This window comes from Peromyscus californicus, unplaced genomic scaffold, assembly GCF_007827085.1.
Source record: "Peromyscus californicus insignis strain IS unplaced genomic scaffold, ASM782708v3 Scaffold_15__1_contigs__length_86483966, whole genome shotgun sequence".
Classification (NCBI taxonomy): Eukaryota; Metazoa; Chordata; class Mammalia; order Rodentia; family Cricetidae; genus Peromyscus; species Peromyscus californicus.
Window position 1 is genome coordinate 66342549 of NW_026294447.1, and position 17648 is coordinate 66360196.

Below are 17648 nucleotides of genomic sequence, written 5' to 3' on the forward strand. Positions count from 1 at the left end.
TTCCACCAAAGCAGGCTGTCGTGGGTTGGACCTGAAATAACCCTTAGTTAGCAATGCATGTGTTGAAGGCTGGTCCCAGTGCAGAAATACTCAGGGCTGTTGGGAGGTGACAGTGTTGTAAGGACCCTAACCTGATCGGTGAATCACTCCATTTGTAATTGAGAGATTTTAGGAGGTGGATGCAGTGGGAGGAGTCAGGTCTCTGGGCACTTGCCCCAGAAGTGTTTGTCTAATGCTTTGCCCCTGGCCACCAAGAGGTAACTGGCCATGCCCATCATACGCTTCCCACCAGGATGCTCTACCTCAGCATGGGCTCAGAAGCAAGGTGCTAAGTGAATTTGGATGAAAGCCACAAAAACTATAATCCTTTGCTGTTCAAGTGGTTCCCTCAGGTGTTTGGGATGGATGCTGACTCATCTGTTCATAGGTGAGGGAATCAATGGGACCCAAGGAGAGCTCCTGGATATTATACCCCCACGCATTTAGGTATTTAATATATGAGATAGATAACACTTCAAAAATCAGCTGGCTAGAGGAGAGATTATGTAATAAGAGACTTGGGGAAATTTTTTCATGCTAAAAATACAATTAAAATCACCTTATACTATAAAAAAACTCTAGGGCTAAACATTATAACTTAAAGAAAATTTGGGACAATATTTTTAAACAGTGTAGTGCAGAAATGCTTCCTCAAAGTCTTAACACAAAAGTTATGAAGAAAAATATCATCTGAGTTAAAATATGTATAAATGCAAAATAGAGGACATAATAAAGAAAGTTAGAATTATGATAAAATTTGAGAAAAGTAAGCAACATGTGGAACAGGAAAGTATATTAGACATATACTACTCACTACCTAAAATTACCTAAAATCAATAAAAATCATAACAAACCAAAAGGAAATTTAACAAGTAGACAGTTCCTAATAAATAACTGGCTATTTAGGATAAAGCACATTTGCATTAAATAGTCCATTCTGTATGCCAAATACCTGAACTATTTAACTTTCTTTCTGGGTGGGCCTTCTAACCTAAAAAAAAAATTAAACAAAGAAACAACAATTTACCAGTATGTTATCTCTAGATGATATAATTAAAAGTAATTTTTATTTTCTTCATGTGTCTCTCTATTAAATTTTCTGCAATGACAGTGTGTTTCTTATATTAACAGAAATGAATTTCTGGACATATACCTAGATTGACAGATCATGAAAGAGACAGATATCTAAATCTGGAACCGTGTAGAGACTGGTAAATAAGCCGAGTGCTGTCTGTATCCCATGGACAGGAAGGGAAACAATAAAGAAACTTTCCTGGGTTAACCCCAGTCCACAGGAGGAGGGAGGAAATCGCTGGTCTTCTAGCACAAGATGAGGAACCTGCAGGGAGGTTCATATCCACACAGGAGGAGGAGAGCGAGCATTTGGCATTGGTTCGTTGGCTCCTGTGCAGCAATCCAAGGACACACATCTGATCACTGGTAATGGGAAGCAGCCTGCCTGCAGGACTCAGAGGACAACAGCCTCATGCTAACAGATTCTCTTGGCCTTGCATTTCCAACAAACCAATGCTTGGTGGTGAGCATGAGTGATGGGTGGTACCAGCAACTCTGTGACACAGTCAGCTGCCCACCCTGTCTAATCAGCTGCACAGGCGAAGGAGATACTAACCTATCAGAAATCCAGTCTACAGCCTGCCCTGATGAACTGCATGGCATAGGGAAACAGCAGTCATGCGGAAGGCTTTTTAAGATGCCCGAGATGAGGGTCATACACAGAGCGTGTGCAGAAGGAAGCTGTCATTTCACTGGAAAGCTGGCAGGTGGTCCATTTTTGCATATTGGTTTTCCCTCGGGTGAAGAGTTCAGCAGATTGAGTAAGAAACAAGCAGATCTCTGTCTCAGCAAGCTTTGCTTGTGTGTATAATGAAAGAAATGCATAAAGGAAGACTGATGGCAGTAAAAATATGAAAATGTAGAACAGCTGGTGTCAATCTTAACTCTGGGAATATTAATAAGCCCAAGGGGAAAAAAAACTATGTAATTATCTCAATAGATACTGAAAAGGAATTCAGTAGAGAACTCCTTCACAAAATGGATGTGTGAAATTGAAAGCCACTAGGATACATTACTGTGAAGCATCAGAGACTCCCTGCTCAAGTCAGGATCCAGAAGCAATCGCTGTTGGTTGGTACTGCTCTTTAGACTGTTCTTCTGCGGTACTTACAGGAGCAATGGAAATAAGATGCACAATCAAAAAAGAATTTTTACCTGCTGGCTAGATGACACCAACCAACTCCTAGAAACTGCTTTAAGAGGGTCTAGGCAGGTGGTGCAGGCCTACAATCCTAGCACTTAGAAGGCTGAAGCCGAAGGATTATAAGTTTGAGGCTAGCGCAGGCCATATAACCAGGTCTAAAAAATAACAAAATTAAACTTGGAGGTGGTGCACACCTGTGGTTCCAGCAAGGGGGAAATGGGAGGCTGAGATAGACAAATCCCTAGAAGCCCTGGTCAGCCAGTCTAGCCTACCTGGTGACATTCCAGGGCACCGAGAGACCTTGTCTAAAATAAAAGGTGGAAGGCACTGGAGGAGTGACTGTGGGATTGCTCTCTGATCTTTAACCCTCATGCATACATCTAGTGTAAACTTGTGTGCACCCATATATACATATACCCACATGAACACACTCACACATATACATGAAAACCAACAACAAAATCTGTAAGGCAGGAGCTAAGATAACTAGTTACAGAATTAAAAGATAGAAGTTTTCCTATATTAAAATAAGATACAGTTTATGAGAATAATAGAACATATTACATCATAAAAATCAAATGTACCCTTACAGAAAATAACTATTTAGCATGATTTAGTCAGAATTAAGATGGTGTTGAATGTGACAATATGATTTTAGTGCTGGTTCACACATATGAACACACGAGAATAATGGAAAACTTGATCAGAAGCAGTAATTAGATATTAGAATATGTAAGAGAGTGTTGCAAATTTGCATAGGGCAATGCTGGAACCAACAGAAGCAGCTTAGCAACGAAAGAGAACAGAGAATCTGAAGGAGACCCAGTAACCATGGCTGTTCTGGATGCAACATAAGTGATGCATGAAACTGTTAAGAAAGAAACATACAGTGTTTAGATAAAGACACCTTTGGGGGCAAAATAACCTGATGTCTCTCAGCTTATTCTTCACCACAGAGAGTAAGCAATATATATTCCAGAGGTAGCACGCCTTAAAAACTAAATAGCACCTAACTTGCGATGGTTAACCCAATTTCTTCAACTCTATGATGACACAAAAGCCACGCACATTTTGTGGAAACCATACTGAGAATCTTGAATTTCGACCTTTACTAGGTTGGTGGCATGCAGTCTGCTGCCCTCTGAGGATGGTGAGCGATACTTGACCTTGATCTTGAGGGCCTAGTGCACCATGAGGCTAAACTATGACATCCTCCTGGTGCATGGGATGCATTTTCAACTTACAATGCTTTTGACCTAGAGTGGGCTTATTGGGACATCACTCTGGTAAGCTGAGGCACATCTGTGTTCCCAAATTCATTTTCAATGTTATGTCATAGAGGAAACACGAAGATCGAATACTCCCTCCCTTGAGCCCACTACAGCTGTAAGGCACTGGTGGCCAGCAGGACAACAGCTCAGGGGATTGTGGGGAGGACAGGTTCTGGTTTCCCAAGTCAGGTAACCAGCTCTTTTTCTTCGTCCTTCTCCCTGATTGGGATGTGAATGTACTCTACAGTTCTGTGATGAGGAGGAAGGAGATATCCAGGTGAATGCTGGCAGAAGGAAAAGATGGACAAGACCATGGGTCTCCAAGGGTTATTGAGCCAGGCTGTGCTGACAGGCAAGAGGGGCTCGGAGGAGCTCTCAGCTGGGTTCTCTCCTTTGTAGCCACAGTGAGTTCCAAGTGCCTCGAAGCCAGTGGTTCTCAACCTTCCTCATTGTGACTCTAACACAGTTCTTCATGTGTGGTGACTCCCACATGTAACAATTTTCATTGTTATTTCATAACTGTAATTTTGCAACTGTTATGAATTGTTCTGTAAATATCTGATATGCAGGATATCGTATATGCAACCCCTGTGAAAGGGTTTTTTGACCCTCAAAAGGGGTCAAGACCCATAGATTGAGAACTGCTGCTGTCAGCATTATAACCCCAGAAGACCAGGCAGGGTAGCACATGCTTGTGATCTTAGCACTGGGGAGATAGAGGCAGGAGGATTGCTGGTCCCAGCTCATCCTGGACTCCATTATTGGTTCCAGGCAGTAATCTTGAATGAGAAGAGACTTTTCTAAGTCTACAAGAAACTCCCAAGGCTGTCACTAGCCTGTGGCTCCAGGGGGAGGTGGAGAGACCTTAGGAGAGAGGAAGTCAGGTGTCATGAAGGGGTGTGTCATGGGAGAGAGATCAGGACTTTTGCCACTTCAGTCTCTTTGCCTCTCAGATACCACTGATACAAACATCCTCATGCATAGATGTAGTGAGGTTACACACCTCACTACAGACACAAACGACCAACTTGTCTTCCTATAAGTTGATGTTTCCGGGTGTTCTGTCAGAGCAGTGGGAAGCTGACTAATAAAACTTTTAAAAGATTCTCAAGTGAGACTAGGGAGACAACTGAGAAGGTAGGTGCTTGCTGCATGTGCACGAGAACCTGAGTTTGGATCCCCTGCATCGACATAAAAGCCTGGTGAGAGAGCATGTGCTTGTAACACCAGAGCTGAGGAGAGGCAGAGACAGGCAGGCAGACACAGGGATGTTGCTGACCAGTCAGTTTAGCTGAATTGGTAAAGTTTGGGTTCATTAATTGGCCCTGTCTAAAACAACAACCAAAATGTAGAAAATAATAGAGGGAAATATTGACAGCAATTTCTAGCTTTCATTTGTGTACGTGCGTGTACACACACACACACACACACACACACACACACACACACACACACACACACACGCACACTACATACCCAATAAAAAAGTAAAGAAAGAAAAATCCAAAATCTTTAAAGAAGCATTGCCACATGTACATTTAAAAGGCAAAGGAAAGAATAGGAAAATATGAGGTCCAGTGCATATGTAAAACTTGGTACACAGTTCAATACAGAAATGGGCTCTTTAGGACTTAGTCCTGGCAGTTACACAGTGTCACTCCAGCCCTAATTTACTGAAGCTATCACAGGCACACCCAAGTTCAAAGTCAAGGCATACAGATGCCACCTGCCACAAAGAACAGTATAAAAGAATCTGCAGGCGTATTTTGAAACTACCACAAGCTGCAAATATTGCACCTAGCAATTCCCTTGCCAGGAAGTCACCTGGTGAACAAGCAAACTTGAGCATAAATGACATAAAAGGCATTTCTCCTAGAGTTATATGTGACAGCACTTCTCAGACTTTTGTCAAAGATTTATTTGAATTTCATGTGTATCTCTGTGTGGGCATGTGCACATAAGTGCAGATGTCCCAAGAAGGCCAGAGGCATCAGGTTCCCTGGAGCTGGAGTTACGGGCAGTTATGAGCTACCCACTATGGGAACAGATCCTCTGCAAGAGCAGTGTACCTATCGAGTCATGGCTCCAGCTCTTGCTTCTCAGATTTGAACATGTCCCTGAAGCACCCGGAGAACGTGCTAACCAGATTCCTGGGTCTCATCCACTGCTTTTGATTCAAGAAAATGTGCATTTTTATGAACTTTATAGTTCTCAGTGTTTAGGTAATATTGATTTTGTAGCTCTGAGGAACTATGAGAACCGATGATTTGCAACATGATTTTAAATTCTATTATTGACCTGTCTCTCCATTCCCAAAAGATATGATTCAAACACATCACAATGCAACAAGGTTTGGTATTTTTACTACCTGACAAACATATTCTGAACAGCTTGTTTCCTCTTTTATAATGCAGTTGTGGGGAGGATCCTCGAACATGCTAGACAAGCATCCTGTCATTGATCTATACCCTTGCCTCCTTCTGAGTCATACCTTTGTTATGGAGACACCTCTAAGGCAACTAAATCTTGGATCTGCACCTTCTAAACTCAGCCCAGAATTACTCAGTGACATCAATGTGAAAGTTCAAATCACAGACCACTAAAGAAACTCACTCCTCTGTGGAAAGGAAAGGTGCATTTCTGGCTGATGTCACTGTCACTGCCCATCCCTTTCCTTAAGTGCCCCAAGCTCTGTAGCTACCACAGAGCCTTTTACTGAGTTCACAGGCACAGGGATACTAGGAGAAATGCAAAGCAATTGCTTTTTAAGAATACTTTTGTCTGCACTGGGAAGATCAAAATGGCTACAACAGTATTAGGAGGCTGGGCCCAACTTTGTAGGCTTTGTTATCTTGTAGCACTCCACCTTCACTAACACTGTTTTGTTGCTCTAACTCTCTATGATGCCCCAAAGCACAGTGTAGCTCAAGCCGGAGGACTTTGAAGTAAGACTATTTGGACAACACCCCTAAATCACATTCCATAAAGGACACACTAGTGGAGATCCTGCCTGTGACCGCTTGACAGAAGTGGTACACTTCATCAAAGTGCACGTCTCCAGCTCCATTGACCATGTTCTCTACAGAACTTCAGTTTTGGCCCTTTAGAGCCGGCTCAGCTTTCTCCACACAGGTTCTTCACAGTCCACCTTACATGAACATTGTCTCCTCTCTCAGGGGGCTGCAGAAAGGGCTCAGCAATTAAGACTGCTTGCTGCTCTTACAGAGGATGCAGGTTCAGTTTCTAGCACAAACACAGAACAGCTCACAGCCATCTATAATTCCAGTTTCAGGGAATATGGCACCCTCTTCTGACCTCCATGGGTACCAGGCACACATGTGGTACACATATACGTGTACACACACACACACACACACACACACACATGCACACATACACACACACAATATACAAACACACACACATAGTCAGGCAAAACACCCACACACATGAAATAGAATAAATCAATCTAAATTAAAAACAACATATTTTCCTTTCCCTAAATGTTCCTGCCTTGAGTTCTGACTCAGGCCTGACAAATGGAACACTGTTCCTTCATGATGACCTGTTCCCAATAAGAAGAAGGCTGCCCTCTCCTGCTGTCCCTTGGACAGTTCTTGGTAATGTTCCTTACCTCTTACCATGTCAGCTCCTCTAGGACAGAGGAACATGGCTTTAATAGCACACTGCACATACTGCTTAGCCCAGGGCTTCCCAGGAGCTCAGCACTGCAGGTGGCCTCAGGGACACACGCTGCAGACATGGGCTGGAAAAACACACCTGTCCCTTCAAACAAAGTCATTGAAATTCAAACCCATCATATGAATCCTGGTTGAGACGCACACTGGATTGGCAACAACAGCTTTAAAACAGGTAAAGTGAATGTGCCTTACTTTGAGCTGTAGTCGGACTCTGGCCAAAAAGAATGCCCAACAGTTTTCCCTGGAGTCCACCATGCCGAGACCACGGACTTCATTACGAACCCCAGAAACTATCTTGTCCATATCTTCATCATTGAACAGATCCGGGATGTCACCTACTCCCAAAGAATGGGCAGAATTACACAATGATGATGCAAGTTACATTTTACAGCGAACTTTCTAGTGCTTGAAACGCGAGGATGAAGCTCCATTTAAAGACAAAGTTTGAAATTGGAAGTGTCATCTGCCTTTCCTTTTTTTTTGCTCAGAACTCACTGAGAGCAAGCAGCTGCACACTCACATAAACCTCACATGCCAATGGACCTTCACACCGACTAGACCTGCATGTCCTCCAGACCCACACCTCACCAGACCTTCACACCGACTAGACCTGCATGTCCTCCAGACCCACACCCCACCGGACCTTCACACCAACTAGACCTGCATGTCCTCCAGACCCACACCCCACCAAACCTTCACACCAACTAGACCCATACCTCTTAGACCTGTACCCCCACTGGATGTGCATACCCTAGACCCACACTCTCTAGACCCATACTCCATTGGATCTCACACCTACTAACCCACACAGATCCTAGACCTGCATCCCACTGGATGAGCACACCCTCTAGACCCCCCACATCCACTAGACCATGCCCTAGTGGACACTCACACCCACTAAACCATCAGATGCACTAGACCAGCATACCCCCAAGACCTGCACAAGGAGGAATAATATTTACTTCAGTTCAGGCCTGTTGGAGGCACCTCTCATCCATAAGCTGACTAAAAAAGCAATATAGTTCAAATTAGTTAGGTTTATAGCTTTCTCTCCAAAGAACTGCCCTAGCAAACATCTCAAAGATAAATTATCTCTCTTTAAAGTTCATTGAAACTACAGATAATTTGTCATTGGGAAAGATCTTTCGAGAAATGTGTCCATTTAATCACCCGATGCCAGCAAGTCATTAATCAGCACAAGGAAGCTCTCGTCTAGAACGTGGGCATCTGTCAGCAGGAACACGGTGGGCATGTTCTTGGCTCCAGTTCTGACGTACAAATTGGCCAGATCTACCTGTAAGGAAAGGAAGCCATCGCTCATGTTTTGTTACAGTGCCGATGGGATGCTAGGAGTGTGTGGCTGGGTGTTGGGAGGAACTGAGTAAGGGGAATGTGGGGCAGTAGCTGTGGCTGTCCTCCCAGTGACCTGTCACACACCCCCAATCCTGGCATTCACTAGTGAGCATCATGTGATTTAGTGGCATCTATGGATGAAAACAGGCTGCTGCTGAGCCACGACCCCTTCTAATGAAGGGGATGTGAATTCAGTGATGCCTCTGTCAAGTAGCACAGTGGCAGTCCTCTGCTCACTCCAACAATCACCTCTTCATTGAACATAGTTTTACTGTGTTATTTGGTCAGCATTATTAAAAGCACAGTTTTTGAAAAGTTTAAAATAGCACTTGCCATAAATTCTAGGCATTATTTTGTAAGTGCTACTATGGATTGAAAAGCAAAAGTTTAAATGTATGGGACAGTTTTCTAAACATGCCATTCCCATTGCAGTTTGTTCTCATGCTCTTATTCAAAGGGGAAGAAACCCTACTTGCAATTACCAAGGAAGATCTTCCCTTTCTGCCCTTTGTCATATAAGACTATGAATAGCACTGAACACTGAGTTCATTTAAGGCAGAAACAAAAACACGCTTGTATGTTTAAAACAATATTTTTTTTCAGCCAGGCTTATGTTATTGAACCTATACAAATTATAGAAATGTGTTAATGCATTTGATCATGAAGACAAAAGTATCAGAGGTAACTCTGAAGAGAGCCCCTCTTCCTATACAGTTGGGAGGCCCTATCCACATCTCAGAGCTGACATGGATTCACTATCAGCTTATGCTCTGTCTGCCACACAAAAGGACCAGAAATACAATCAGCCCTCCACGGTCACAGGTTCAGCTCAACAGCAAACAAACAAACAAAACACAACACCGAGGGCATATTGTGTGTGTCCTCATCCCCTACAGACATTCTTTTCTCGTGGTTACTCCTAAACACTGCAGCACAACAACACTGATGTAACATTCCCATCGGATTCGGTATTGTAAGCGACCTAGAGATGACTTAAAATGCACAGGACCATGCTCAGGTTATGTGGGAATGTGATCAATTTCACTGGGTCCTGGCCCTAACCCTCTGTGGATAGCAATGGGTGACTGCCTGCTCTGCCAGTCAGCTTTCCTCACCCGAAGCTCTTGGGCCCCATAGCCTTCAGTCAGAGTGATCTGGAAGACCTCCAAGCTGCAGATGTAAGCTGCCAGCCGAGACAGGCTCTGCTTGCCACTGCCCCCAACTCCAACCAAGAGGGCGTGGCCTTGAGGGGTCCGAAGGGTGCGGCTGATGCGGCACCTGGGGGAAGAATTAGCCCTTATTGAGTCATGAAATCAAAATGTCTTGGGTTGTAAAAATGTGTAGCAACGAAAGGCGAGTTCTACTGGAATAATTTTGTCCTTGTTCATATGCTTTCCCATCGAAGACAGCATCTAGTTTGTAATATTTGCCTACAAAGTTTCCCAGGAGGCACATTTGGACTCGTACTGCATCACACTGTTTGAGAATATATGCAAGGCTTATGTATAAGCTTCTATTTTTAGTTTTTTGATTAACAAGAAAAATCGTAATTCTCAGTCAGACCCCCCAGTACAAAGACCTCCAGGGGAGATATCTATTTACAAGAAAGCTTTGCTGTAGAACCATTTTGAAAACAAAAAATGGATTGGCTTGAATCAACAATCTCCAATGTGCTTCATCCAAGGAGACTAAAGACTCATTTCTCTAAGACTTATTTATTTACTTTTATTTTATGTGAGTGCTCTGCCTGCATCTACATATGTACATCAAGTATGTCCCTAGTGCCTAAGGAAGTCAGGAGAAGCATTGGATCCCCCTGGAACTAGAATTACAAATGGTTGTGAGCCATTATGTCAGTGTTAGGGACTGAACCTGGGTCCTTCATATGAGCAGAAAGTATTCTTAACCACTGAGCTGTCTCCCTAGGCCCTATCACTTGTTTCTTATATGATTCTTGCTCCCCTTTCACTAAAGGTGGCCTCACATGTATGTCACAACATTAGTCATTGTTATCTGAAATTTTCTTCCTACTCTAGTCTAGAGATTCTGATTGTTTATACTAATGATATCATCGCTCCATTTGCCAGGTATGAATACTTTGGTTTTAACATTAATGCAATACTAGTATAGTTGAAGAAATGGCTCATATCCAAATTAAAAAGCACAAAATATAAAGTATGCATATGTCCAATTATAAAAGTTGGGCCCTATTATGTTTGCTTTTCTAAACAAACAAATCCCAGCCCTGGATGATCCATGTTGCTTTTGTTTTTGGAAAACTGAAGCTGGAGTCACTTATACCAGGACCGATGAGTAACGTCACTTCAAGTCTCCAGTAACTGAGGAGACAGGTTACTGTTACAAGCCTGGTGAGTCCATTAGATTTTACATCATGTGACCACATGAACAAAATCACCTTGGGAAAGAGCAGGAGAGAAACCCCAAGTCCAGTTAGGCTTGGTTGCATCTTCAGGCATGCTTCCAGGTTTTTATCTAACAGGACTCACTAAGTGGCAATGTCCCTTTCTTCAACGCTCAAGGGCACTCAAGTCATCCCCAATGCTGAGTCAATCTGCCTTACTCTTATAATCCCGGATCAAAGAAACACTCTATGGTTTGGGCCACAGAGAATCCCATACTGAAGATAATATATGGGAAAGGCCCTTCCGCCTCAGGGTTGGGGGGGGATTGGCTTCACCAGGTCACACGTGCTGCCAGCATATCCCAATGTCACAGGGAACAGTGTGGCCAATAATTTACTGGTTTCCACCTAACCTCCCCTGGTGTGTGTAATTAAGGGATCGCTGAAAATGTATCAATGAAACTACTGACACTCAGCGTGCTTGCCGTAAGTGATGGTGGGGAGCATTTTCCTTTAGCCCAAGGCTAAACATTTAAAAATAACTCTTCTAAAAATTAAATTTCCTATACCTCTCCTATTCAGAGTCACTTCTTTCATAAATAATTTTTCTTGTTTTTATTGATTTACTTTTAAAAAATTTAACTCTTATCCATTGTTACTTAATAGAAAGGCCTAGGAGGATGAGGGGGACAAGGACAACTGTATTTGCTGTAAAGATGTAATTGACTTCCCACTCGGTGGCAACAGAAACTGTTTAGACAAGCAGTTTGAGATCCCATGCTACAGTCCATCCAGCACCGTCCTCAAGGCTCCTTAGCTTTGTTAAGAGATGTTCTGTGTACATAAGGCCTGTCTATGCCTCTCCAGTCTCATATTTCGCTTGCCCTGTTTTTTTAACCTATGTTACATATGCCACAGCCACCGTGATCTTTCACTCTGTTATTTGAACATTCACAGTTCACAGCCACAGTGACCCTCTGCAATGTACTTCTCCCTAATTTTTCTATAATAAGTCGCCCCAGTCATATAGAACTCAGTTGAAATGCCACCTCCTCCCTCTGACACCAAGTTCCTCTTTAGAAATCCAAGACAGGTTGAACATCCTTTATCCCAAAATCTTAACTGCTCTAAAATCTAAAACATTTTATGGGTCTAAGAGTTGGATTACAGTCAAATCTCAACTATATTAAAAATGCACAAAGCTACCTGGAAGTGATGTGTGGAAAGTTTAATATATGAGAAGTAAAATGATGTTCTGATTAGGTTGGGGGCTTATTCCCAAGATGTATCATTCTACGAATACTTCAAAACATGAAGAACATATCAGAAACTCTAAACCCTTCTGGTCCTAGGCATTGTGGATGAGGCATTGCATTCTCAAGCTGTTGTACCTTTTGGCATAACACATTACTCTCGGGACATTTTTCTTGATCATTTGTTCATGTTCTGATAAATCTTCACTTGGAGCACTCACATACTCAAGCTTCAATAGAGAAGGTATTGGGAGTGCCCAGGCTGGGATGTGAGCCTTGATGGTCATGCTCTACCCCAAGCAAACAACTTCTTTTCATTTCCTTCTAAGAAGATCTGCCATCCTTTTGTTCTCACTAACTGCTGTAAGACACCAAAAGAATTGTGGTATTGTTTGTTTTTTCTCTTTTGGGGGGCTCGCCACCCAGCTCCCAAATAAATCACATGGAGTCTTGTTATTTCTTATAAATGCTCAGTCTTATCTTGGCTTGTTTCTAGCCAGATTTTCTTAACTTTAAATTATCCCCATTACCTTTTGCCTTTGGGCTTTTCATGTTCTCTTATTTCTGTAAATCTTACTCTTACTTTGTGGCTGGCTGTGTAGCTGAGTGGCTGGCCCCTGGAGACCTCCTTCTCTGGCTACTTCCTCCCTCTCCCAGATTTCTCCTTCTATATATTCTCTCTGCCTGCCAGCCCCATCTATCCTTTCTCCTGCCTTGCTATTGGCCTTTTAGTTCTTTATTAGACCATTAGTTGTTTTAGACAGGCACAATAACACAGCTTCACAGAGTTAAACAAATGCAACATAAACAAAAGTAACACACCTTAAAATAATATTCCACAACAGAATTAGCCATGTCACTATCTAGAATGCAGTGGGCACTCAACATAGCTTACTTAATCCAGGAAGGTCAGGTTAAGTCCCACCCACAAATCCCACAAGTCATTGCTGTTCCTCTTTCTTAATACCCTTCTCTGACAGGGCTGCAGGGAAAGAAAACTTTTTGGATGGATCTTTAGCCTTTTAGAAAATAGTTTGCCTCTATGTATGCAGTTAAGACTGTGACATAATTAACAGTGACATGTACTTTAGTGCTGTAAGAACAATTCTGAACGGACAGACACTGTGACCAACCAACTTACACATGCTGCATGGCGTCTTCAAACAGCACCAGGTGCATGGCAGAGTGGAGCTCGTTGTAGTTGTCTACCATTTCTCTCAGAATTGCCTTCAGCCCTTCCCAGTCCTTCACGGGCATGTAACGAGGGTCTTCCTCACCACTAGCAAAGTGGCAATAAATAAGGGGCTGTCGAAGCAGCGTGCTATCCTCAGCACCCTGCAGGAGAAGAAGAACAGGCTGTGGTATAAGAGCCACCTCAAGAGTCACCTGGGCAGAGACCTACCCAAGAGACCTGCCTGTGGCAGCAGGTCTCTGCACAAGCAGATAGGACAATGTCGATTAACCCAGACCCAGCTCATCTGTGAATCTCAGATGTTGTAGGAAAGGGAAGGATGCTTGCTCATCTGCAACCCAGAGTCTCTCTAACTCCGGCCTCATACCAGCCAGAGCCCAGAGAACAGTGACCTTCACTCACTTACTTTAAAGTACTTATGGGCAGCTTCCACCATTTTCCTCTGAAATAAGTCACAATCATTTGTGTCTATCAGTTTGTCTCCATAAACACGAGATGATTCATGAAGCCACAGGCGCGTTAAATCTTCTGGGCATTTTAAACACTCAGGAGAAGCAAACAAAATCCCCTATATGAGAGGAATGGGAAACACACCTTGAATTCAGAAGACAGTGTCATTTTAAATAAACACTTTCAGTATTTATTTAACTGTACACTGAATTTAGCAATTGTTGTTCGAATCTTAGATGGTCTTTTAATAAAAAAAAAAAACCCTGAGCCAGATATTAGGGTAAAAGCTGAAAGATCAGAGAAGCAGAGCAAGCCACAGTCAACCTCATTCCGCTAGCACATTAGCTGATCCTGCTTCTGTGAATCCTCAGACTGAAAAACCTGAGTCCTCACCTGAAAGGATCTCAGCTGAACTGCCTTAGTTTCTGTTTTTTCACTCCTTATATACCTTTCTCCGCCCTGCCGTCCCTTCCTGGGATTAAAGGCGTCTGTGCTTCCCAGTACTGGGATTAAAGGTGTGTGGCACCACTGCCTGGCTCTGTTTCCAGTGTGGCCTTGAACTCACAGAGATCCAGATGGATCTCTGCCTCCCAAGTGATAGGATTAAGGGTGTGTGCCACCACTGTCTGGCCTCTGTGTCTAATCTAGTGACTGGCTCTGTCTAATCTAGTGGCTGGCTCTGTCCTCTGATCAGGCAAGCTTTATTAGGGTACACAATGTATCATCACAAGCAATTTGAAAGAAATAAACAGGAGTGGTGTGTATACACATGTACAAATAAAACTCATTTCACCTTCTGATAAGTGATATTATAGAAATTCAGCATCATAGCCACTAAAAAAAGGTGTGTATGATGTTCTAACTGCATGTATGTCTGTGTACCACAGGAGTGCCTGGTGCCCTTGGAGGTCAGAAGATGACATCAGATTCCCTGGGACTGGAGTTACAGATGGTTGTGAACTACCATGTGGGTGTTGGGAATTGAACCTGTGTCCTCTAGAAGAACTAGAAGAATTCAGCTCCCAACTGCTGAGCCATCTTTCTCCCTCATCATACACATCTCTTTAAAAAAAATATTTATTATTATTTTATAAGCATGGGCGTTTTGCCTGCATGGATGTGTACCACATATGAGCAATACCCCAGACGCCAGAAGAGGGAGCTAGATCCTTTAGAACGGGAGTTACAGATCATTGTGAGCCACCATGTTAGTGCTAGGAACTGAACCTGGGACCTCGGCAAGAGCCACAAGTGTTCTTCATGCCTGAACCAGCTCTATAGCTCCCTCATCACGCCCATTTTAAGGAATGTAACTAAAACTATTTCAAGGGTCAGCAGGAGCTAAAGCTCACACCTCTGCGTATTTATCTCACGCAGTCTCCAATGGCTTTTACAAAAACCAAAGCACAAACAGAATGATAGTAACAGGATACAGATTTTCCTTGTCTTTAATCCTTTGATACCAGACAATCTAACCCCTTTCACTTCACAAATAAAAAAACCCCCAAATAAAAAGATCCAATGTGAATTGTCCTCTCTTGGAAGGTAGATCCGGGATTAGCAAGGATTTGCTGTGCCTCCCGTGCCCACCAATGCCCTTCAGCATCTGGGGTGCAGGTGACCCCAGCCTCCTGGGCAGCCAGCTTGCTCTCCACACACAAGATCACAGAGGACACAGTGGAGAATTAAGCTGCATGAGGCTGATGGTGTTTGCAGGTATCAGACGAGCCTGGCAACTGGGACCTGAAGGCTAAGCAGGCAGGACCACATCCCAATTCACCTTTTCTGTTAAGAGGAGGACTTGCTTGTAACAAAGCTTTACAAAGCAAAGCATTTCTGGCAGGTGCTAGGAATCCAGATGTGGAAGCAAACGGCCATGTTATTACCAAGCTACTGTCTGATGCTGTGGTAGGGCTCTGAGGTAGCTGTGGAGTGGTTCTGAACAGAGCTGGAGGAAGTCCTGTGAAGTTTTCTCATTCGTCCTCTGTACAAAGGAACTCTGAATCTTAGACCACTCCCCCGGGTACGTCGCTGTCCATAGACACACCACATCCGAGACCTTTAAATCCCTCTTTAGGATTTCCTTTCTATAATCAGTAGTGAACACTGCCCTTTCACCACGTGTTACAGTTTGAATCTCAGTGCCCCCTTACCCCCACTTCAGATCACCAGGGGCACACCTCTGGAAGGGATAATGGGCCCCTGGTCTCTGTGTCTGTCCCTAACACACTATCCAATCAAGATAATTTTTTCGGTATCAAACCAAATGACCTAAATTTAAAATTTCATACTTTAATATGTGTTCAAAATGATGCATTGACATTCCACGCAAAAACATGACCAATTACTCTTATTTGGCACTTACAATAATAAGCTCTTAGTTTACAAAGTTCAAATTTCTACTTTTACTGCTAAAATCACTATCTACCATGGTCTGTATGTCTCCCTAAACTTATGTATTAAAACTTAATTGTGGGGCCAATGAAACAGGTCAGTGGGTGAAGCCCGATGACCTGAGTTCAAACCCCAGAATTCATACAAAGGTTGAAGGAGAGAACCAACTCCACGAAGTTGTCATCTGACCTCCACAAGCATGTGTAGGACGTACCCCTCCCATATCACACACACACACACACACACACACACACACACACACACACCACCACCACCACCACCACCACCACCACAAACACACACAGACACACACACACAGAGATACACACACACATACACACACACACCACAAACACACACAGACACACACACACAGAGATACACAAACACACAGATGCACAGACACATACACATACACACACACACCACCACCACAAACACACACAGACACACACACACAGAGATACACACACACACAGACGCACAGACACACACACATACACACATCACCACCACCACCACATACACACACATACCACCACCTCCACCACCACACACATACACACACAGAGACACACAGACACACACCACACAGACACACACACAATGAAAAAATACTTAATTGCCAATGTGACAGTATGAAGAGGTGGAACCTCTGACAGTTATTAAGTAACCATGAAGAGGTGACCTCATACAAACAGTGCTAGGTGTTTGCCCTTCTATCCTGTCTGCTGTGGGTAGACAAAATGTTCAAGGCACCATCCCGAAAACACAGGGCAGGCCCTCACCAGACACTGGACTTGCTGGTACCTTGACTGCAGACTTTTCAGTACCACTGAACTAGGAGCAATAAATTCTCATTGCTTATGAATTACCAAGTCCCAGGTACCTTGCTGTATTAGCACAGATGTTGCACATCCTGAAGGGAACCACCATCTCATTGTTAAAAAGGTTTGCCATGTTCTTTCACAGAAAAGTTTATGAGTAAAAGAAGAGAAACAGACACAAAATAACAAAGTATACTTTAAAACCGAAGTAGTTCTATAAATGAACGCCATAAGTTATACTGATTTTCAAGAAGCTAACTTGCCAGTTGAGATACCTGGAAGATATTTGATAGGTCTCTCAGATTAAAAATGTAGTGGAATTTAACAGCTGTGGGTACAAAGCTCTCTGCCATCATCTGATGGAACGCTATTGTTGCCTGGATCAAAGAGGGGCCAGTCTTGAGAACCGATGGGCAGAATGCTTGCTGCTGGAGATGGAAGCTGAAGATCTGGCCATAGATGGTTGTCAGTGCATCCAGTGATGGAAAGTTGAAGGCAAACACCGTGAAATGTCTCTGAAAAACAGTTAGTACATCATAGAGATTACGACCAAACCAGAAAGTGCAAACAAAACAAACCCAACACTTG

General features: G+C 43.2%; 1 protein-coding gene across 3 annotated transcripts in view; it reads right to left on the reverse strand.

The window, feature by feature from the left end:
• The window catches only part of Dnah11 (dynein axonemal heavy chain 11), a 318597-nt gene that overhangs the window by 122779 nt on the left and 178170 nt on the right, over positions 1-17648 (reverse strand). For all 3 annotated transcript variants that reach the window (XR_008218451.1, XM_052739195.1, XM_052739194.1), the window contains exons 49-54: positions 17336-17575; positions 13796-13957; positions 13339-13532; positions 9698-9860; positions 8400-8523; positions 7422-7564 (exon numbers count right to left, since the gene is read on the reverse strand). Coding sequence is in view for 2 of the 3 variants with exons in the window: in XM_052739195.1 (XP_052595155.1) it covers positions 7422-7564; positions 8400-8523; positions 9698-9860; positions 13339-13532; positions 13796-13957; positions 17336-17575 (1026 nt within the window). In the remaining variant the exon portion in view is untranslated. The remainder of the gene's footprint in view (positions 1-7421; positions 7565-8399; positions 8524-9697; positions 9861-13338; positions 13533-13795; positions 13958-17335; positions 17576-17648) is intronic.